Here is a 23,499-nt window from a genome sequence, read left to right on the forward strand (position 1 = left end):
TCGAATGCACTTATTGTATGTCGCTTTGGATAAAAGCGTCAGCTAAATGCAATGTAATGTAATCTCAAAGCCCCTCCAACATCATCATAATGCGACCTGTTGGGGACCCGACCCCCCATGTTGGAAATCACTGCTTATCACTGGAGCGGCACGTTGCCCCTTGAATGTTCCCTTATTGTTGTTCTTTATTAAATATTTAAGTGCTATATATATAGCCATTTTCATGTGTTGTAAATCTAAATTATCTGAAGCTTTATAGGTGGAAGGTGGGTGTTACAAAACGATATGCATTCTACATTTTACATGACGTTACCTGATGAAACGTACATTAAAGAGAGTGTTTTTAAATCAAATGAATGTGTTTTGTGGACTATTATTTACTATAATTAAAATTACTATAATTCAAATATATATTTTTATTTAATCCAAAATTGTGACTTCAACTCTTTATTTTATAAAAATATTTTATTATTTTTTGTTTTTATCTTTAACTTTTTTTAAATCTTAAATGGAACAATTGTCCCTTAACGAATAAAACTGGATAAATATTAATTTTTATTTATAATGACATTTTATTTCAGGGTCGAGTGTTAATGAAAATATCAGTTAACCAAACATTAAAGGATTATCATTAACTAAATATGTGTAAATAAATCACAAGAATTCATACTCTTATTTTAAATTCAAGTTTTCAACAGTAACTATGTTTGTAGGTACATTTCAGAGAGGTTGTGTAGAACTGTCCAAGGCCTGAACAATGTGTGTAACTGTTTGGCTCCCTCTAGTGTCCCAATGGCTGCATGACATCTGAATCTGAGTGTTTGATTAGGTGCTCCATCAGCTGATGGTGAACACACTTGGCTGATCAGCAGCTACTTAAACTCAGGTGTGTGAGTAACACGGTTAATCACTTTGTGTGTGGCTCCGACATATCAAGTCCTCAACCAGGTAAAGTGACTCAACATTTCCTTTATAACAGACAACATAGCAAATGCTTTGGAAAGATTTGGAAGCATCATTTTTTGGAGTGTTGGCAGGAGCTTTGTGATTTAAAATCTGGGTACTTAGGCTGTCATTCTTTTTGATGAATTCAGTATTTTCTTCTCCCTGACACATTGGGGGTTTTCTGTACTGTGTAAACAGTTCTTTGGTTGTGTTCAGACTTCGCCAGGCCCTTTTTACTTTAACGTTTCCAACTGTTTGATGATTCATTTTGTGGTTTTTCGTTCAATATTATCTAGTGCAGGGGTTCTCAAAGTGTGGGCAGGTGAGCTTCACCTCAGAGAACAAAAGAACAGCCGTGCCCCCCCTCCTTATTATTATTATTATTATTATTATTATTATTATTAGTGTTGCTATAATGCAGGGGTATTATTATCCAGTGGAATGCCCTTACTGTGCCTACTGGCCTAGTTAAATCAAAGTGGCTACTTTTTTTTGGCTGGGCAGTGTAGTTTTACACACCGTCTTATTTGACTTTCTCAGGACTTCAAACAGTTTTTTGGAGGAAGGCCCCCACAAAGAAAAAATATATTTACACACATACAAGGTCATCATCTTAACAGTTTTTTATGCTCATCGAGTCATCCGTGAGCAGAGCATCAAGTTGGCATGCCTACAGCTGAATGTGACGATTACAATCTTGTTCAGCAAAACGCCTCACAAACGTATTACGGTACGTCCACACAGCAGCTTTGAAAAAACCTTGGAGCTGGGCGTGTCTGAGAGCTTGGGGATTTTTTTGTGACCAACAACCAATCACATGAATATCTCGCCCCTGACATACAAAGCAAAAAACCCCGGTTCTTCTCCACTCAGAATATGTGCAGAAAGGAATATGACATTGTGTGCATTAATGTGATGCATATAGTCTATGATGTGGCAGAGGTAAAGTGTCAGCGGGAAGGGCTATGATGAACATTTATGAGATTAATGTCTATGGTGCTATTTTATGCTACATTCCATGCTGGCTAAAGATACTGTCTATGCTTGCTAGCAATGTTTAAACAAAGTAAATTGGACATAAAATCCCCAAACAGGCGAAAACCTACCAGTTTCACCCACTGTCTCTGCCACCTCCCTCCATGAATGGTTCCTCCGGTTTGTATCCCGGTAAATAGTTCTGGTCGTAAAGAACCGGGTGATTTGCTACCGTAATTTCTCGTTTGGAATATGAGGAAATGAACTGCGGTCTGGCTCTGCCAGCTTGCACGCGGTTTGATTGGCTAGCGCTTCCATTTTCAGATTTGCATAAACGGGATTTGATTGGCTGACACCTCCAGCTCAGCTTCAAAAGTTGAACATTGCTCAACTTTTGAATCCTGAAAATCCTGGAAATCTTCGCTTTGCTTCCCCACAATGCAGTTCGGCGAAAAGCGAGGCAAAGTGATGTCATCCCCATTCAAAGTAAATGGGCAGAGAAGCGTTGGGAGATTTTTTTAAAGCTGTGAACGTACCGGCCCGTCTACACTACAGGCAGCGAAAAATGCTTTCAACGCTTCGCCCATTCACTTGAATGGGGTGACGTAGAAGATTTTTAATCTTCGCCGAACTGCATTGTGGGGAGCATGGCATGGCTTTGCAAGCATCACGAGCATCTATCGGCATCAAAAGTTGAACAATGTTCAACTTTTGAGGCTCGATGCTTGGCATCAGCCAATCAAATCCCGTTTATGCAAATCCCGCCAGTGCAAGCGCTAGCCAATCAAACCGCGTGCAAGCTGGGAGAGACAGACCGCAGTCCATTTCCTCATATTCCAAACGAGATATTACGGTAGCAAATCACCCGGTTCTTTACGACCAGAACTATTTACCGGGATACAAACCGGAGGAACCAGGCATGGAGGGAGGTGGCAGAGACAGTGGGTGAAACTGGTAGGTTTTCGCCTGTTTGGGGATTTTATATCCAGTTTACTTCATTTTAACATTGCTATTGCTTTGTATGTCGGGGGCGGGAGATTCATGTGATTGGTTGTTGGTCGCGTTGCTCGCAAAAAATCGCCAAGCTTCAGACACACCCAGCTTCAAGATTTTGTTATGCCTGTAGTGTAGACGGGAAGCGGCCCATCTACACTACAGGCATGAAAAAATCTTGAAGCTGGGCGTGTCTGAAGCTTGGCGATTTTTTGCGAGCAACCAATCACATGAATCTCCCGCCCCCGACATACAGAGCAATAGCAATGTTAAAACGAAGTAAACTGGATATAAACTCTCCAAACAGGCGAAAAAACTATCAGTTTCACCCACTGTCTCTGCCACCTCCCTCCATGCCTGGTTCCTCCGGTTTGTATCCCGGTAAATAGTTCCGGTCGTAAAGAACCGGGTGATTTGCTACCGTAATATCTCGTTTGGAATATGAGGAAATGAACTGCGGTCTGGCTCTCCCAGCTTGCACGCGGTTGGATTGGCTGAGCTTGCACTGGCGGGATTTGCATAAACGGAATTTGATTGGCTGATGCCAAGCATCGAGCCTCAAAAGTTGAACATTGTTCAACTTTTGATGCCGATAGATGCTCGTGATGCTTGCAAAGCCATGCCATGCTCCCCACAATGCAGTTCGGCGAAGATTCAAAATCTTCTACGTCACCCCATTCAAGTGAATGGGCGAAGCGTTGAAAGCATTTTTTGATGCCTGTAGTGTAGACGTACCGTTACGGAGCGTCCACACAGCAGCGTGCGTTGATGCTTGGCGGTGGGCGTGTCTGAAGCTTGGGGATTTTTTGCGACCAACAACCAATCACATGAATCTCCTGCCCCCGACATACAAAGCATTAGCAATGTTAAAACGAAGTCCACTGGATATAAAATCCCCAAACAGGCGAAAACCTACCAGTTTCACCCACTGTCTCTGCCACCTCCCTCCATGCCTGGCTCCTCCGGTTTGTATCCCGGTAGATGAACAGAAACTGATCATACAGCACCGGGTGATTCACTACCGCTATAATGAATTTTCCCTCAATTTTTTGGAATGAGGAAATGACCTGCGTAGTCTCTCCCAGCATACACGCGGTTTGATTGGCTAGCGCTTGTACTGGCAGATTTGAATAAACGGGATTTCATTGGCTGACGCTTCTGCGAGGCGCCAAAAATTGAACATTGCTCAACTTTTGACGCATAGCTACGCTCCCCACAATGCAGTTCGGCGAAGCGTGACGTCACCCCATTCAAAGTGAATGGGCAGAAGCGTTGAAGCTTCAACGCACGCCGCTGTGTGGAAGGGCCGTTAGTGTGTTTTTAATTCAATGCTGAGTACAGCCAAACTTGATAGTCTCTTCTGTCATTGTAGACCGCAAATGCCTCATTCCTTCCATCTACTTGGGGTTCAAATGCGCCGTCCCTGTTCAAATGAAATCTCCACCAATCACATTTCCTCGCTGGCACCGGGGGAGGGGTTACAAGGCTCGCGTCTTGTGCTGCATTCACTTGCACTCGGACATTAGGGATTTTCTCTCATAAATGTCCGATGAGCCACAACTTTTATTTAAAAACAAAGCTGAAGTTTTCTGCCAGATGCTGTCTCCTCTTTCACTTACAGTAACTTCACTAAAAATGGATCCATGTTGCCGCTCGCATAAAGTTAGCTGAAGTTAACTAGCTAGATTTAACTGTTTCTCGTTGTTTTTCTCAGGCTGTGCCTCCCTTGAAGCTCTCTGGCGCCCCCCAGGGGAGGCGAGCCTCACACTTTGAAAACCGCTGTTCTCGTGTGTTCCATTTTTATTCATTGGCTTTTATTACATGGGTTCCACATTTGAGATCAGCTTTTCAAATGTGTGTTTTGGTGTTGCAAGTCACTTTTGGTACAGTGTGTGGAAAGCACTTAAGGGTTCAGAACCACAAATCAACATGACTTATTTCAAGTGTTGTGCTAGTTACTGAAAACCAGTAACTAGTTACCATTACTAGTTACTTCATTTCAAAAGTAACTCAGTTACTTTACTGATTACCCCTACCACAAAGTACTGCGTTACTGTGAACAGTAACGAATTTGTTACTTTAAAAAAAAAGGGCTCCCATTAATGCCCTTATAGCCTTTATTGCATTGGAGAATAATACAATCTGTTGATCAAGAAATAGCAGTAGAAATAGCCGGCATGTGTTCTACAACATAGCCGGCATGTGTTCTACAACATACCGTGCAACGGATTTATCAACTTTTCCCTGGCTAGCAGTCCCTCGGTTAAAATCCAGCCGCTGTTGCTTAGGTGGAGGTGGAGTGGCGTCGGATGAGTCTGGGTCTGTGGTCTTAGCTACTAGCTTCGTCCCAGCATGTTGTTTCTGCAGATGTTTCAACAGATTTGAATTGCTGTTTTGGGCAGTAGATAGGGTCTTTGACCCACCAAGACACAACTTAAATGTAACTAAAACGTTATTTTCTTTGTGCTCGACAAAAGTGAAATGGTGAGCATATCTCCAGGAGGAGAAACTCGACTTGAGCTCCGCTGCTGCCATGATAGTCTTGTTAGTAAACACAAACACGCCCACAGCGCGTCTCCGCATGTGACACAGGAAGTATCTAAGCACATTTACTCAAGTACTTTACTTAAGTACAATTCTCATCTCTGTTCGCCTCGCTGTTGGCGCCGCTCACCAACGTCTGGGAGCCGGGACTATATAAAAAATAAATAACTGAGTAACTCACCATGTAGTAACTGAAGAGTGTAACTGAGTTACTGAATTAAAAAAATAATGCGTTAGAGTAAGCTACTAGTTACTGCCAAAAATAACGGCGTTACACCAACAGTCCCAACACTGCTTATTTCACCCTAACATGCTTGGTGTATGAACATTAAAAGTCTGGTGGCAAACAATTGTGTATATTGAATATAATATTTAAGAATCTAAATCTCTAATACTCATGTGTATGCAGGTCTCTAGCCACAGCAACAAAGACAGACCAAAGTGAGAAACATAACTGAAATGCCCTCATTAGCAATGCTTGAGAGGTAGCTAGGTGTGAATGTCTTATCTTAACTGCAGTGGTTATTTGTTCCCCCTTTCTTGACCAGTGCATCGTTTTATAACATTGTAAACATGCACTGAATTTGGTCCAAATACTCTAGAACATTTTATCCCCAAAAAAGAAAATAGGCTATTCTCAATAAGTGTCATCCTGTTTGTTTAATGTTTGCTCAGATCTACATTTCTTTAGAATTATTGCTGTGGATCCACACCTGACAGATCCTCCTCCTCTGCAGATCCAATATGGCGACGAAAGCTGTGAACAAACCTCCGTCAGCTCACCCAAGCAGAGTGCATGGAAACACTCGGGCTAACAGTGGTGGGCCGTCCTCTGATCAGCATGATCCAGGACTATACACCCGCTGCCAAGACCACGGAGCTCCACCCCACCCCCTCCCCCAACACCCCCACCCCCAACACCACCTCCCTGGCCGGCCTGTCTTCTACGTCCATGCTCCACCCCCACCCCCTTTCCACCCCTCCCAGTGGCCCATGCCCTTCTCCTATAACCCCTTTGCTGGTTTTCCAGGAATGGGTGAGTCTTGAGTTTTTACATTTTGCTGGAAACATTTAAAAGTTCTGGAGCTTGTGGATTTACTCCAGGTGGAACTAAAGTCTGATTTAACACTTGATTATATTTCACATCATTCATCCACATCTGTAAAGTAAATGAAGGTATTGAGTAACTGTTTAAATAAAAGTAGAGTAAAAATACAAAGTAGCAGAAATGTAAATACTCAATTTAAAGTACTAGTATCTCAAAATTGTGCTTGATTAAATGTTCTTGGTCACTGTTGAACACAATGGTCTTATACTGTATGTATGAAACTTTGCTTTAACTTTTCTATGAAAGAAATGTAAACTCAGATATTAAAATTTGAAGGTGCTGCTCACTGAACTTGAACGTCCATCTCCGATTCACTGTTTCTTGTTTCTACTTCTCAGGCTATGGTATGGGGCTGCCCCCGTTCCCTCCTCCCAATCCCTATATGGAGGCTCCAGCATACATCATGCCCCGCCCTGACATGCAACCGGTCGACTACAGACGTTTCATCCACCCCCAGGCCCAGGCTCCTAGCGTAGCATATCAGAACCCATACCAGCCCTGTAGAGTCCACCCATATCATACCGACCCAGTTAGAGAAACCGTGAACTCTGCGGTCCAAACAGAACCCCAACAGAGAGGAAGAGGTTTCAGTGAGGAAAGCCCACTCATCAGCGCAGATTCGGGTACAGAAATAAACTCTCCTTCGTCCTCGAGCTCAAGCTCCCAAATACAAAACTCTGCTGAAGTTGAGAACGACGTGTTACACAGCAGTAATGAAAAAGATCTCCCGGTTAAAGAGACCAGTTTCAAACATGGCTTTAACGTCCTCCGACCTACAGGAACGACAGCCATCCAGTCATGTATCCCAGCAACCCTGGACACTCAGAAGAGCCCAAAAGAGAGTGTGGGTGAGGAGAATGTTCCCCCATGCAGGAACGCTCACTGCAACATGTGGTCTGTTGGCTCTCAAGATGGTATGGTTCCTGTGTGTAGCTCCTCCCAACAAGATTGTCTTCCATTCGCAGATGAACTCCTACAATCGTCCTCCAATAAGCTCCCTGACAATGAGCAAGAATATAGCATCGAGACAAATCCGCTTGAAGACACGGCACAAATCATTCCCTCTATAAATAATAGCTCCTACCTGAAGAGAACCTGGAACGAGTCCACCTGGTCCGTGGAGTCTCTGGCCCCCTTCAGCCCCACCAATGAGTGGTTACAGCGTGACGACCTGTTGGCAGCCGATGTGATCGTGGAGCAAGCCGAGAACGAAAACCCCATTGTCAAATCTTCCCCCACTAAAGAGGACACAAATAGGTCTTCTGAACCTGAGGCCAATCGAAGCCCAAACCAGGACATTTTAAATGAGCCGCAGCAGAAGAAAAGGACCGGCCCTCCTCAGCAGGAAGAGAGTCTGAACTTGAACTCTATTGAGAAGACGTGCGAAAGTAAGCTGAATCTACAAAATGGAGCGGGCATCGAGGTGGAAGATGGAGCACCTGGGAACGAAGGTCTGCTTGGAAAGGAGCAGCTGGGCGTCCCGATGGCTGATCAGAAGACGGCAGAAGTGTCTCCATCGAAGGTGGACTTTGGAGTCCAGTGTAATGAGTTCCAGGAACACAAGTGTGCCTGTGAGGAGAGAAGGTGCAGCATGGGACCAAACAGGAATCAGCCTTTTACATATTCTGGTGATCTTCTTTTTGATTTGACCATAATTCAATTATGCTGAAAATGACCATGGTGCTGTAACTAGCTTGCTTGTCTTGTAGAAAATAAGAATGGGAACTATAGACAAGGAGAAGGACCAATCATGAGGGGGCAAACACAGAAGAACCAGAGGAAACAAGGCTACAGGAAGCCCAGGGGTCAAGGTAAGGGGTCTAAAAATTGATTTAGCCAATAAAGCATCTTCAGGGTGGAAAACACTGAACTGGGATCAAATGACTCTTCTAAAATGTTTACACTTTCTGTGTGATTAAGGATCCTGCCCATTTTAGGAAATGCCAGTAATTATTTTTTAACCATAGAATGTTCTGTTGATTGAACAGCTTCGGAAAAGAAATACATGAAAGAGTGTCCCTAGGGGGCTCCATATTGATGCCCCCGTTCCCGCCTCCCAATCCCTATATCGAGGTTCCAGCATACTTCATGCCCCGCCCTAAAAAGGCAACTAGTCGACTACAGACGTTTCCTCCACCCCCAGGCCCAGGCTCCTAGCGTAGTGTATCAGAACCCATACGAGCCCTGTAGAGTCTGCCCACATCATAACGACCCAGTTAGAGAAACCGTGAAGTGGGAGGTCCAAACAGAACCCCAACAGAGAGGAAGAGGTTTCAGTGAGGAGAGCCCACTCATCAGCGCAGATTCGGGTTGAGTTTAATACATCGCCAAGACACCTTTTTTATATTAAACAAAGACTAGGGGATAAAACAAGTTTACAAGAGCTGTTTTACTACAATATGCTTTAAAAGCTAACAAAGTGTTTTTGTTCAATTGATCAGGTGTTAACCTGCTACATAAAAATAAAAAAAAGAACTAGCTTGAATACAAATATCATTATCAAATTGCAGGCATGCCTCTATCTCTACTATACTTATATTTATTCTAAAATATATTGTTATCCAAATATATATATATTTTTTTACCAGTAATCTGATTACCTCTTTTAAACTTTAAATGTCACTTGCCTTTGTCTCCTGCTAAATTGCTAACATATTAAAACTCTACCATTTGAATCCATGTTGCAGTCAGCATTATGGCCACATCCTAATTCTTTCCACCAGAGGGCGCAAATAAATCTTTCGTTAGCAGTCTAGGGCAACTTAACCCCTCCACCTGTACCATCTGTTGAAGGAAAAAATAAATTAGAGGTGTTGCTGTATGTATTCTTTCAATTGAGAAAAAAATAAATCTTATCACTTGGCATTATGACTTATGTGAATCTATTTCCTGACATTGGACCAACTGACTTGCATGATGTATTGGTGACAAATCGGACTTCCTTTGGTCCAATAACATGTTTCTTCTTCCAGGTGGAAATGGACGTTATCCGCCGTACTGAGCACTGCATCCTCTTCAACAACTCTTGTTTTAAGCAATACATGTAATATTAAAATGTATTTATAATAAAAAATGTAATATCATATTTTTCAATAAATGTTTTTTATATTTTAATGTTCACTGTCTCTCCCATTAGTTTTTTCAAAACTAAGTTTAAGGTATCTAAACTTTTGAGATTCCCTGGGAACATGTCGGTTGGGAATCCTGCTCACACCTCAGGGCGCTAGCTACACATTCAGAGTGCAATATAACCAGGCAGGTTTGGACAAGCGAGACCCCTGGGGGCCCAGACTGTATGGATCTGCTGCTCCAATGGGGCTTTTATTGTTTATACACTTGGTCTTTTTTTTTTTTTTTTTTCCCGTTTTAAGTGGAAGGTTATCTTTATTCATGTAGCCTATAGTGCTTAGTGTATTCTGGTCAATTGTAGTTGCTCTACCCAGAATGCATATGTCAATAAAGGAGGACCGGCCCTTTTTCCCAAAACTTCAAGCACTACCTGGGGGTGGTTTCTAGAATAGTCGACGCGCTCACTTGTAAGGCATAAACTTCCACTCATTAAGTTCTGGAATGTTCTGTCCTCTCAGGTCACTGTCAACACCGTGTTGAAATATCAGACGACGTCGAGCAGTGTCATTTGAATTGGATTTAAAGTTGAATGTAAAATGGTTGTGTGAAGGTGAATGGCCCCAGCAGTGTTTGTACTCTTATGGCAGTGAGATGAGGTGAATACAGATTCATTAACAGTGTCTGATTATATCAACAGGGTCCTGAAAGTTGTTACACGAATAATGTCGGAAAGATGTGTCACATTTTAAAGTTGGAATGAGGTTTCTGAGTGAAAGTATGAAGGAGCAGTTGAAGATTGTTGAAGTCTGAAGAGTTTCTCCATTGACTTCCATGTTAAAAATGTGATGTATTATGGGATGTATCTCTGGAATTCTGAAAGTTATGAATGAGAAAAGTAATAGCCATCGATTCCCGACCGAGCTGAACGTTTTGATGTTTGAACAGAGTTTCTGCGATGTTCAATGTGGGAGAAGAGGTGCAAAATAAATAAAAATGTGCGTAGCATAACAGATAGTTGGAATGCTGTGTCGGCATTCCCACTAAATTATTACAGCGAGCCAAACGGCGATAACCCTTTTTAACTATACCTGTGAAAAAGATGTTTAAAATGTGAGCATAAAAGATGTGTTTGTGATGTAAAGAAGTCTATTTTACATCCCTAGTTTGAGCCGCTGAGCAGCAATGTCATTCAGAATATATATATATATATACTTTTTCTGGCAATATTATACAAGTTATTTTTAGTTTTTGTATCCATGAATTTATACCGAATATAATGATTCTGTCCATAAAACCAAATACCTTGACATACCATCCTACTGATCACTGGTTCCAAATATTGTCTGCTTGTAACCCTTTAAAATAAGGCATGTATAATTACAAACATGATGTAAATGTCTAACACTCGACCATTTCAACCAAAGAGTGATTTTATTTTGATTTTGAGATTTAAGGGTCCAAAGAAGTACAATTATGCAGTAATTCACCAGAAAAACAGCAAAGATTAGTCCCTAAAAAACGTAATTTGTGTGCAACAGGTGACTTCCTTTTTTAATAACTAGGCCTATCTCACAGCCCCTCCAACGTCATCGTCAACGTTGCCCCTTGAATGTTCCATTATTGTTGTTTCTTATAAAAATATTTAAGTTCTTTATATATAGCCATTTTCATGTCATGTAAATCTGAACTATCTGAAGCTTTATAGGTGGAGGGTGGGTGTTACAAACCAATTATGCATTCTACATTTTACATGACGTTACCTGATGAAACGTATATTAAAGAGTGTTTTTAAATCAAATGAAATTGTTTTGTGGATTATTATTTACTATCAAATTACTATCATTCAAATATATTTTTTTATTTAAGTCAAAATTCTTACTTCAACTTTTTATTTTATAAAAATATTTAATTATTTTTTGTTTTTATCTTTAACTTTTTTTAAATCTTAAATGGAACAATTGTCCATTAACGAATAAAACTGGATAAAAATGAATGTTTATTTATAAAGAGATTTTATTTCAGGGCAGAGTGTTAATGAAAATATCAGTTAACCCAACATTAAAGGATTATCATCTATTAAATATATATAAATAAGTCACAAGAATTCATACTCTTATTTTACATTCAAGTTTTCAACGATAACTATGTTTGTAGGTACATTTCAGAGAGGTTGTGTAGAACAGTGGTTCTCAACTGGTGGGTCGCGAACCAAAAGTGGGTCGCGGACCCGTTTCGAGTGGGTCGCGGATGTGTGAGTGAAAAAAAAAAATCGGAAAAAAAACCCTTTTTTTTGGGAGGGGGGGGAAGTCAAACTTTTATTTTGAAGGCCCGATTTTCTAACGCTGTGCATGCAGTAGGCGTGAGACCATAAACGGTTTTGAAAACTTCTGTCACGTAGTGATCATCTTCTCAATAAAACATATTTGCTGAGGTTTTTTCGAGTCTTCTGGCCAATCAGAATCAAGATTGTAGCCGGAAGTCCCCACGGAGAATAACTTTGCGGTAGAACTATTCTTTATACATCCATGGGTTCAACTTCAGATAAAAATGAACACATAATGACATGACCCCCGGTTTGATGATTGACAGGTCACAGAACAATGGGGGCTATCTACCCTTACCCACAATTTAAACTATTTCACATAGACTATCTCCTCTTTGCTCTTCACTCTGTGTGGAGCAGCTAGTTCAGCTGTCAGAACAAAGTGAAAAACAAAATGGCATAAAATATTATTAATATGTCGGGTAGTAATAGATTTATTTATTTTCTTCTCAGAGTGTACCAGAATGGGTAGTTTATATGTTAGTATTTCAAAAAATCTCCTGGGGGACAATCCCCCCAGACCCCCCTTCTGGGGTTAGGTTTTCAGCACGTGTGCCTTTTTATATTATACAGTGCAGCTTTGATTCCATCATCTCATTAAACCTTATTTAAAAGCATTCTTTTGTTCTGTGAAGAGATATAAGGGATATGCACTGTACTTCACTTTAATTAATATTGTATGCTGCAAAGCGTATAGATTACTGCAGGATTTTTTGTTGAATAGATTTGAGTGGTTCAAAATGTTGGGTCGCGATCTATTGACTAAGGAAAAAGTGGGTCCCGAGGTCCCGAGGTGTGACCAGTTGAGAACCACTGAACTGTCCATGGCCTGGAAAATGTGTGTAACTGTTTGGCTCCCTCTAGTGTCCCAATGGCTGCATGACATCTGAATCTGAGTGTTTGATTAGGTGCTCCATCAGCTGATGGTGAACACACTTGGCTGATCAGCAGCTATTTAAACTCAGGTGTGTGAGTCTCACGGTTAATCCCTTTGTGTGTGTGGCTCCGACATATCAAGTCCTCAACCAGGTAAAGTGACTCAACATTTCCTTTATAACAGACAACATAGCAAATGCTTTGGAAAGATTTGGAAGCATCATTTTTTCGAGTGTTGGCAGGAGCTTTCTGATTTAAAATCTGGGTACTTAGGCTGTCTTTCTTTTTGATGAATTCAGTATTTTCTTCTCCGTGACACATTGGGGGTTTCTATACCGTAAACAGTTCTTTGGTTGTGTTCAGATTTCGCAATGCCCTTACCCTCTGAGATTTACTATAACGTTTTCAACTGTTTGATGATTCATTTTTGGGTTTTTCGTTAAATATTGTCTAGTGTGTTCCATTTTTATTCATTGGCTTTATTTACTTTTGTTGCTCATTTGAGATCAGAGCTTCAAGCTTTTCAAATGTATGTGTTGGTGTTGCAATTCACTTTTGGTACAGAGTGCGAGGAGAGGTCTAAAGGGTTCAGAACCACAAATCAACACGACTTATTTCACCCTAACATGCTTGGTGTATGAACATTAAAGGTCTGGTGGCAAACAATTGTGTATATTGAATATAATATTTAAGAATCTAAATGTCTAATACTCATGTGTATGCAGGTCTCTAGCCACAGCAACAAAGACAGACCAAAGTGAGAAACATAACTGAAATGCCCTCGTTAGCAATGCTTGAGAGGTAGCTAGGTGTGAATGTCTTATCTTAACTGCAGTGGTTATTTTTTCCCCCTTTCTTGAACAGTGCATCGTTTTATAACATTGTAAACATGCACTGAATTTGGTCCAATTACTCTTAGTAAATGCTATCCCAAAAAAAAAAATACTCTCAAAAAGTGTCATCCTGTTTTGTTTAATGTTTGCTCAGATCTACAGTTCTTTAGAATTATTGCTGTGGATCCACACCTGACAGATCCTCCTCCTCTGCAGATCCAATATGGCGGCGAAAGCTGTGAACAAACCTCCGTCAGCTCACCCAAGCAGAGTGCATGGAAACACTCGGGCTAACAGTGGTGGGCCGTCCTCTGATCAGCATGATCCAGGACTATACACCCGCTGCCAAGACCACGGAGCTCCACCCCACCCCCTCCAACACCCCCACCCCCAACACCACCTCCCTGGCCGGCCTGTCTTCTACGTCCATGCTCCACCCCCACCCCCTTTCCACCCCTCCCAGTGGCCCATGCCCTTCTCCTATAACCCCTTTGCTGGTTTTCCAGGAATGGGTGAGTCTTGAGTTTTTACATTTTGCTGGAAACATTTAAAAGTTCTGGAGCTTGTGGATTTACTCCAGGTGGAACTAAAGTCTGATTTAACACTTGATTATATTTCACATCATTCATCCACATCTGTAAAGTAAATAAAGGTATTGAGTAACTGTTTAAATAAAAGTAGAGTAAAAATACAAAGTAGCAGAAATGTAAATACTCAATTTAAAGTACTAGTATCTCAAAATTGTGCTTGATTAAATGTTCTTGGTCACTGTTGAACACAATGGTCTTATACTGTATGTATGAAACTTTGCTTTAACTTTTCTATGAAAGAAATGTAAACTCAGATATTAAAATTTGAAGGTGCTGCTCACTGAACTTGAACGTCCATCTCCGATTCACTGTTTCTTGTTTCTACTTCTCAGGCTATGGTATGGGGCTGCCCCCGTTCCCTCCTCCCAATCCCTATATGGAGGCTCCAGCATACATCATGCCCCGCCCTGACATGCAACCGGTCGACTACAGACGTTTCATCCACCCCCAGGCCCAGGCTCCTAGCGTAGCATATCAGAACCCATACCAGCCCTGTAGAGTCCACCCATATCATACCGACCCAGTTAGAGAAACCGTGAACTCTGCGGTCCAAACAGAACCCCAACAGAGAGGAAGAGGTTTCAGTGAGGAAAGCCCACCCATCAGCGCAGATTCGGGTGGTGGAACCGAAATAAACTCTCCTTCGTCCTCGAGCTCAAGCTCCCAAATACAAAACTCTGCTGAAGTTGAGAACGACGCGTTACACAGCAGTAATGAAAAAGACCTCCCGGTTAAAGAGACCAGTATCAAACATGGCTTTAACGCCCTCCGACCTACAGGAACGACAGCCATCCAGTCATGTATCCCAGCAACCCTGGACACTCAGAAGAGCCCAAAAGAGAGTGTGGGTGAGGAGAATGTTCCCCCATGCAGGAACGCTCACTGCAACATGTGGTCTGTTGGCTCTCAAGATGGTATGGTTCCTGTGTGTAGCTCCTCCCAACAAGAGGAGGAGGTTGTCAAAGAGAGGCGGATCTCCGTTCCTGACATCCTCATGAGTTGGGGAGGTGGTACGCCTCAGGAAACGATGTTGAAGGTAGCAGATAAGCTGCTTCAGAATGACCTCCAAACTGAAGTAGAGCAGGATAAGTCTGTTCACCAGAGTGTAGTCGAGACCAGAATCAGTCCAGAGGCGGCTTATCCTAAAGATGATGCTGAGGGCAACTTAATCTCTGAAGTCCTTTTCAAGGTCCTCAAACTGAGAGAAGCTGAAGAAGAACAACACACAGAGTCCAGGAACAATGTAGAGTATTTGGGACTCGGTGGCTCCGTAAGGCGTTGTCTTCCATTCGCAGATGAACTCCTACAATCCTCATCCAATAAGCTCCCTGACAATGAGCAAGAATATAGCATCGAGACAAATCCGCTTGAAGACACGACACAAATCATTCCCTCTATAAATAATAGCTCCTACCTGAAGAGAACCTGGAACGAGTCCATCTGGTCCGTGGAGTCTCTGGCCCCCTTCATCCCCACCAAGGAGTGGTTACAGCGTAACGACCTGTTGGCAGCCGATGTGATCGTGGAGCAAGCCGAGAACGAAAACCCCATTGTCAAATCTTCCCCCACTAAAGAGGACACAAATAGGTCTTCTGAACCTGAGGCCAATCAAAGCCCAAACCAGGACATTTTAAATGAGCCGCAGCAGAAGAAAAGGACCGGCCCTCCTCAGCAGGAAGAGAGTCTGAACTTGAACTCTATCGAGAAGACGTGCGAAAGTAAGCTGAATCTACAAAATGGAGTGGGCATCGAGGTGGAAGATGGAGCACCTGGGAACGAAGGTCTGCTTGGAAAGGAGCAGCTGGGCGTCCCGATGGCTGATCAGAAGACGGCAGAAGTGTCTCCAACGAAGGTGGACTTTGGAGTCCAGTGTAATGAGTTCCAGGAGCACAAGTGTGCCTGTGAGGAGAGAAGGTGCAGCATGGGACCAAACCGGAATCAGCCTTTTACATATTCTGGTGATCTTCTTTTTAATTTGACCATAATTCAATTATGCTGAAAATGACCATTGTGCTGTAACTAGCTTGCTTGTCTTGTAGAAAATAAGAATGGGAACTATAGACAAGGAGAAGGACCAATCATGAGGGGACTAACACAGAAGAACCAGAGGAAACAAGGCTATAGGAAGCCCAGGGGTCAAGGTAAGGTCTCTAAAAATGGATTTAGCCAATAAAGCATCTTCAGGCTGGAAAACACTGAACTGGGCTCAAATGACTCTTCTAAAATGTTTACACTTTCTGTGTGATTAAGGATCCTGCCCATTTTATGAAATGTCAGTCAGTATTTTTAACCATAGAATGTTCTGTTGATTGAACAGCACCGGAAAAGAAACGCATGAAAGAGTTTAATTATCCATCCCAACGTAAAGTAATGCAGGGCTTTGGACGCGTTCTTGAACCTCAAAAACCCCACGGACCCGCCGAAGGGGCCGAAACCACAACATCTACAAGCAACAGTGTCTGAGGGCTTCTTAAGATTTAATAAACTATGAATGTTTCATATCCATGTAATGGGAAGAAACTCAGCTAATTGATATATTTTATTTTTTGCAAAAAAACAGAGCTAACGCTGAGCCTCTGAATCAGCCATGAGCAAAAAAATGCTAATGGCGTGTGCACAGACAAACACGGTATAACACCCTTATTACTTATCGTAACTGCACATCCAACTCATTGATTAGCATCGTGAGAAGACACAGAATCGATCGGTATCTACATCATCACTACATGATAAGAACTCGCGACATAATAAACAAAAACAGAAATCATAACACGTGGCGCTAGGTAGCAAAAACGGCAATTATTTCTTGCCGTTGTTGTCTGATAAAAAGCGGTCTTCAATGGCATTGAAACGATAAAAACGCTGCTGAAGGTTAATCCATAGGTTAATCCAATGTGTCTGTGTCCCTTTGAAACGATTTCTGATAATCCATAAGCAATAAACCTACTTTTCCGTTTTCAGATTTCAGATTTTTTTGGTAATGTTGTTGTGTATGTGGAAATCCCCCTTCAATTCTATTGGCCCTAACGGTTTAAAAGAGATGTCACCAAAATCGAACAATGCGTTCCAGAGAAATGGCAAAAACGCCCATTTCCACCCAAATCACCCCAGAGGTAGGTTGCGTTCCAATAGTCCATTTAGCTTAGGAACCTTCCTAATCAAGTGAAATGACCCGGAAGTACGTCAGTGGCAGCCATGTTAAGTGCCGTTCCAATTCTCCAAATGAAAGGAAAGGAAGTTTCAAACTCCCTTTATAACCTCCTTTAGCTTAGGAACCACTGGACCTCCCTTGACGAAAGGAGAGGAGAAAATGCTGCCCCACAATGCATTGCAGCCGCAGCATTTGCCGTCACTCAACAGTCGGCCGTTCACAGAAACAACCGAGTATGACCGAGAAATTATATCATGGAAGTTACGGTGCTTACTAAGCATTTTAAAACGTATGTGGTAAGTTGCCAAAGTGCTTTGTTCTGAACGTTCATCAGTGTTATAATCAAAAAGAGAAATATGAACGTTAGTTTTACTGAAATGATCAAATAAAGCCAACATTTCAGTCTTTACTGAGCTTTGCGGAGTTTGTTCAACTTTTTTTAAAGATTTTTGAATGGTGATATACACAGTGATAGATGTTAAGGACTAACGTTTATAATAAATACATTTGTATTGATTTTAAGATCTTTTCATAGAATCATACGTATTGGGATCATTTGTATTAATGTGGACCGGAGGGAGAGGGTGACGAGCATAAGTTTCACTTTCCTTTTTTATTTCACTTCCAACTTTGGTCATGAAGAATATGTTTCTCTGTTGTCCACGTTCATAAAGCAACAGCATCAGAGCACGGTGCAGAGTCTCTAGATGAGTTTACGTAGTTCCTCGTTCTTATTAATCATCCATGTAGTCCGTTGTATAGAAAACTGTAGTTAGTTTCCCCACAGCAGCAGACGCACATTCATGACGTCCGCTGGCGCATCATAAACACGTCGGATAGTGAAAGTGCATTCGGATTCTCTAAAGTACCGCAGTCTCTTCTCCTAAGTCCTTTTTGAATTCTCCTATCTACTATCCCTTAACCCCGTGACGTTTCACTCAGAGGTCAAGGAATAGGAGATAGGGTTAGAATTTAGGAGCTGATTTTTGGATTATCGGAACGCAACCGTGGAGTTTTTTTTGTTGCTAAACCTCTCTAAAAAGGTCAAATGTCACTTGTTTTGCATCAATCTTGATGCAGGGTAATTATATGTTCTTTGGATTCCTAAAGCTTTTAGTCTACTAACCCATCATCCAAGGGTAGTTTTCACTATAAGTAAAAAAATTGTTACTATGTTCAATCTGAATTTTCTTTAAAATAAAAAAATCTATATTGAATCTGACTTTTCTACATCCAACTCACAGGTTTATCATTACTTTGAGAGAAAAGATTATTCATTTTCCCCTTTTTAGAAGTGTCGTTATGGTCATTTGTTCTGGAAATGTCATTTTCGAGCATGAGACCTGAAACAGGCTTGGGGTCTAATTTTTGATTGATACAAATCAAAGAGTTTTTCTGACACTAAGCCAGAAAATCTGCAAACAGAATTTTCAGATTTAACTTTTAAATTCAGAACTGTGTTGGCTTGACAACATTAATTGACCAAGTATTACATTATTGTGTTTACCAAACAAGTAATCCCAACAACTGTTCAGATATGAGCAGAACATGGTGTGATCATGTAGGACACAAAGCTGATTGGACACATTTCCAGGCCCTTTTTTAAAATGTCTCTTTTTACAGGCAGCAGCCAGCGTGAAGCCAACAGTGGATACTATGGCAAACCTGGGAAACACCAAGGTGAGAAATGTGTCATTTGTTAGGAGTGGTGGTCGAGGTCATGCGGGGCAGATTCATTTTTCAAATGGGAGTCTTTCAATTAAATGTCTTAATTTAGACTGGTAGAACAATTGCAGGGTTACTTTAAAAAATGAATTCCATTACTAGGTACGATAAACAATTTTAAATGTAGGTGTCACAATATAAAAGTTATGTAAGATTATTACTTTTTGATTACTTCAATGTGCTGCTCACTGGACTTGAACGTCCATCTCCGATTCACTATTTATTTTTTCTACTGCTCAGGCTATGGTATGTTGATGTACGGAGCCCCCGTCCTAGGGGACATGGATTAGAAAAAAAAAATTGGTTGGGAATTTTTTTGCATTTAGCTCAACGTATTTCCGGGTCAGTTCGGCAAACACAGAAACCACACAATGGAGCGGTTCATCGATTTTTACTTTGAGCTTGGCCTAAAATATAAAGATATAAGATCAGTGCTTGGCAATAGGCATGGGTTTCACATAAGTGAAAGACACCTCAAGAGAACACTCAGCGCGAGGGGACATGCACGTCGCAAAGCATACTCTGAGCTGAGTTATTGACGGATTTGAATTTTGCAAATCAATAACGTTGTAAAAATACAAACATGACTTTACAATCATAGCAAGTTAGACAACGAGCTACAGAGTCGTTTTTATCAGGACAGTTCGATATGTTCCGTCATCAGAGCTAAACTTCAACAATTGGTCACAATCTGCAGCTGGAGGAGAGAGAGAAGTGTTTAGGATTTAGTGACTAAGATTACAGACGTGTCCTCCACCCCCAGGCTCCTAGCGTATCAGAACCCATACCAGCCCTGTAGAGTCCGCCCACATCATACCGACCCAGTTAGAGAAACCGTGAAGTCGGATGTCCAAACAGAACCCCAACAGAGAGGAAGAGGTTTCAGTGAGGAAAGCCCACTCATCAGCGCAGATTCGGGTTTAGTTTAATACATTGTTTAATATAAAAAAGGTTTCTTAAATGATTGGCAAAGACTAGAGGATAAAACAAGTTTACAAGAGCTGTTTTACTACAATATACGCTTTAAAAGCTAACAAAGTGTTTTTGTTCAATTAATCAGGTGTTAACCAGTTACATAAAAAAGAACTAGCCTGAATAAAAATGAATCAAATTGCAGGCAGTACCTCTATCTCTAATACATTTATTCTAAAATATATTGTTATCCAAATATATTTTTAGCAGTTATCTGATTACCTCTTTTAAACTTTAAATTGAGGATTACACTTGCCTTTGTCTCCTGCTAAATTGCTAACATATTAAAACTCTACCGTTTGAATCCATTTTGCAGTCAGCATTATGGCCACGTCCTAATTCTTTCCACCAGAGGGCGCAAATAAATCTTTCGTTGGCAGTCTAGGGCAACTTAACCCCTCCACCTGTACCATCTGTTGAAGGAAAAAATAAATTAGAGGTGTTGCTGTATGTATTCTTTCAATTGAGAAAAAAAAATAATCTTATCACTTGGCATTATGACTTATGTGGAAAATGTGAATCTATTTCCTGACATTGAACCAACTCTGACTTGCATGATGTATTGGTGACAAATCGGACTTCCTTTGGCCCAATAACATGTGTTTCTTCTTCCAGGTGGAAATGGACATAATCCGTACTGAGCACTGCATCCTCTTCAACAACTCTTGTTTTTAAACAATAAATGTAATATTAAAATGTATTTATAATTAAAAATGTAATATCATATTTTTCAATAAATGCTTTTTATATTTGAATGTTCACTGTCTCTCCCATTTGTTTTTTCCAAACTCAGTTTAAGGTATCTAGACTTTTGAGATTCCCTGGGAACATGTCAGTTAGGAATCCTGCTCACACCTCAGGGCGCTAGCTACACATTCAGAGTGGAATAAAACCTGGCAGGTTTGGACAAACGAGACCCCTGGGGGCCCCGACTGTATGGAGCTGCTGCTCCAATGGGGCTTTTATTGTTTATACACTTGGTCTTTTTTTTTTTTTTTTCCCGTTTTAAGTGGAAGGTTATCTTTATTCATGTAGCCTATAGTGCTTAGTGTACTGGGGGCCCAGACTGTATGGAGTGTGGCTGCAGAGATAGTTGATGTGTTAATATTTTCCAGCAGTGGAAAGGTCCTGTTCTCATGACGTCTTTAGGAGTCTTGCAGGATATGAATTATCCAATGAACAAAAATATATATATATATATATATATATATATATATATATGGACATGACCACATATAATTTCTTACATTAACTAACAAACTAACTATAATCTAATCAGTGCCTTTGTACGTCCTCTGACATTGGGTAAAGTACATAACGTGGGTACATCTGCTGATAATTGCAGAAGAGGCAATGGAGCCTCTCTGACCTGTTACCTTAATAAATAAGCGAGAAACATGCTGTAATAAGGAATCTGCCACAACACTAGCTCAACAGCCAGCTAGCATGTGTTTGATCTCTTTGTAACTGTAGCTTGATATTGTATGCAACATCAATGATTGTTTTAACATAACCTTGTAGGCCTATTTTAATATACATCTCAATGTGACATGTATACAGATGTAGTGGGGATCTCTGATATAACCTTCATTTTGCCAGTGGTGGAATCTCACCAACACAATTTACACAAATGCTGTACTGAAAATAAAATGAGAATAGAAAGCCTTTATTGTCATTATACAAAAATATACAATGAGTACTGTACTTCAGAATTTTCTACTACTTTATACATTTACTCCTACATTTTGTAGGCAAATGTTTTACTCACATTTATTTCACATGTGTAACTATTTGATTTGCAGAGTTAGATTATAATACAAAATATAAATTAGCTTGTACATTATCTTAAGTTAAGATAGCCAGTGTGTATACAACATCATTAACCCCACTTTTACCGTTTAAGTGCAACATTAAATTATGAACACATTCATTTAATACATGAATAATAAACTATATGGTTCTTATTTGTGCCAAACTGCATGACGAGTACTTTGCTTTTGGTACTTAAAGTATAAGTTGGTGCTAATACTTTTGTTCTTCTACTTAAGTTCAACTTTGAATGCAGTAGGATACTTATTTAACCTCTGCATTTTTTCAGTTCAGTGAATGCAACAGAGGCAAGACACCAGACCAATCACCAGAGAGTTGCATGGAAATAAACGTGTCTTATTGGCTGACAGGCAGCTCACACAACAACCCCAGAGCCAGCACTTGCGCCAGGTAAACAAGGTATGTAAATGTCAGTAAACTTCCAAGTCATAGGAATTATTTTTTTCATGTAAGCAAAGCATAAATTACAGCTACGTTGACGTTACTTTGAATCGCGCGGGTAAGCTAAACCGTTAGCAAGTAGCTAGCTAGCCAGGTATATTAAGTGAACACTTTGTCATACAATATAAATGTGTTTTTTAGCGTTACCTGGTGATTTAAAAAAATCCTCACGAAAATGTTGACTTACTGTCAGTGTATGCCGTGAGTATGCCGTGAGCTGATTATGGAGCCTTCATTGTAAGAGTCGCAGGTGTACTGTGTGTGTGCGTGTGGCGAGTGTTGCAGTATACATTTCCACTGTAGCGCCCGGTACCTTAATGTACCTTAATGAGCTGTGGGCTGATATAAGCCCTTAATGTTTCCAGGTCCAGGAAACGCCCCTGGGTCTCATGATCCTGGTGTTTAATATGTTTCGTTTTATTTTGAAAATAATGTTCTCTTTGCGTCTTGTCTAGTTTCAATATCTCTCTTTTTGTTTTCCCGTCTGTGAGATCGTATGATTGTGTTTCTTTTTAATATAAATTACCTTTTTCAAAGTCTGTGTTATTCTCCTCTCCTCTGGTCTACAGTATCTCAAGGGGTATCACCACAAACAATTCCAAGTATTTTCAGTTCCATTAACTTGATTAAGACGACTCTAAAACCTCACACCAGATAACCCTGTAGAACCATGGGAAACATGAATAAATAGTGTACAGTTTCAAACCCCCTCACTTTAACGCTGTAAGAACACCAAAAGTGGAAAGGCTTATAGAAGGTGTGGATACAATGTGAATGGCACAGTAAAACAATGGTGCACTCATTTCGTTCAAAAGGAAAACCGGAGAGAAGTGCTGATCCAATAATCACATCACAGTTCATAAGTCCTCTCCCAACTGGGCGATCTCCTCCAGCAGGAAGTCGATGTCCTCCTGTTGCGTGGCCGGGTTGGAGAACACACACCTGAAGAAGTTGACTTTGTCACCTAACGGCTGATAGCCAATCAGAAGAGAGCCCTTCTCCATCATCCTGCCTTTGATCTGAGGAGCCACCTGCAGAGACGTATGAAGCATTTTGAAATCATAAAAGGAAGCAGTGGGGAATGGTCCTTACTGAGGGAGGGGCCGCTGGGATCCTGTACTGAC

The 23,499-nt window shown here is 41.0% G+C and overlaps 3 protein-coding genes and 1 long non-coding RNA gene across 7 annotated transcripts in view; 3 read left to right on the top strand and 1 right to left on the bottom strand.

Moving 5' to 3' along the window:
* The first annotated feature begins 848 nt into the window (after window positions 1–848).
* Window positions 849–9,683, top strand: LOC307017012 (uncharacterized protein). The gene is made up of 5 exons (XM_079646435.1): window positions 849–948; window positions 6,195–6,493; window positions 6,904–8,193; window positions 8,275–8,376; window positions 9,538–9,683. The coding sequence occupies exons 2-5, from the start codon at window positions 6,202–6,204 to the stop codon at window positions 9,564–9,566; spliced, it is 1,713 nt and encodes a 570-aa protein (XP_079502561.1). The 5' UTR covers window positions 849–948; window positions 6,195–6,201; the 3' UTR covers window positions 9,567–9,683.
* A 3,216-nt stretch (window positions 9,684–12,899) lies between these two features.
* LOC307014035 (uncharacterized protein) lies at window positions 12,900–16,613 on the top strand. 2 transcript variants are annotated; one of them, XM_079641681.1, is made up of 4 exons: window positions 12,900–12,986; window positions 13,883–14,178; window positions 14,589–16,214; window positions 16,296–16,608. In XM_079641681.1, exons 2-4 carry the CDS (start codon window positions 13,890–13,892, stop codon window positions 16,427–16,429), a joined length of 2,049 nt encoding a protein of 682 aa, XP_079497807.1. In that variant the 5' UTR covers window positions 12,900–12,986; window positions 13,883–13,889; the 3' UTR covers window positions 16,430–16,608. The 2 variants fall into 2 exon arrangements, with proteins under 2 accessions (XP_079497807.1, XP_079497808.1); XM_079641682.1 differs by having other exon boundaries at window positions 12,966–12,986; window positions 13,821–14,178; window positions 16,296–16,613.
* Window positions 16,614–18,934: 2,321 nt separating this feature from the next.
* Window positions 18,935–20,863, top strand: LOC307016784. Its single transcript, XR_013801901.1, has 2 exons — window positions 18,935–19,087; window positions 20,720–20,863. It is a non-coding gene; the product is annotated as an uncharacterized lncRNA (long non-coding RNA).
* Window positions 20,864–21,754: 891 nt separating this feature from the next.
* LOC307014749 (glutamate decarboxylase 1-like) overlaps window positions 21,755–23,499 on the bottom strand; it is a 28,214-nt gene continuing 26,469 nt past the window's right edge. For all 3 annotated transcript variants that reach the window (XM_079642856.1, XM_079642857.1, XM_079642858.1), the window contains exon 16: window positions 21,755–23,406. In XM_079642856.1, coding sequence (XP_079498982.1) covers window positions 23,233–23,406 — 174 coding nt within the window. In that variant the 3' untranslated portion in view covers window positions 21,755–23,232. The remainder of the gene's footprint in view (window positions 23,407–23,499) is intronic.

Source organism: Notothenia rossii, assembly GCF_949606895.1.
Source record: "Notothenia rossii genome assembly, chromosome: 8".
NCBI lineage: Eukaryota > Metazoa > Chordata > Actinopteri > Perciformes > Nototheniidae > Notothenia > Notothenia rossii.

Coding starts and splice junctions, on each gene's coding strand:
- LOC307017012 (XM_079646435.1), top strand. CDS start 6,202: ATGGCGACGAAAGCTGTGAACAAACCTCCGTCAGCTCACCCAAGCAGA. Junction 8,194..8,274: donor TCAGCCTTTTACATATTCTG/GTGATCTTCTTT, acceptor CTTGTCTTGTAG/AAAATAAGAATGGGAACTAT. Junction 8,377..9,537: donor CAGGAAGCCCAGGGGTCAAG/GTAAGGGGTCTA, acceptor TTCTTCTTCCAG/GTGGAAATGGACGTTATCCG.
- LOC307014035 (XM_079641681.1), top strand. CDS start 13,890: ATGGCGGCGAAAGCTGTGAACAAACCTCCGTCAGCTCACCCAAGCAGA. Junction 14,179..14,588: donor TGCTGGTTTTCCAGGAATGG/GTGAGTCTTGAG, acceptor TCTACTTCTCAG/GCTATGGTATGGGGCTGCCC. Junction 16,215..16,295: donor TCAGCCTTTTACATATTCTG/GTGATCTTCTTT, acceptor CTTGTCTTGTAG/AAAATAAGAATGGGAACTAT.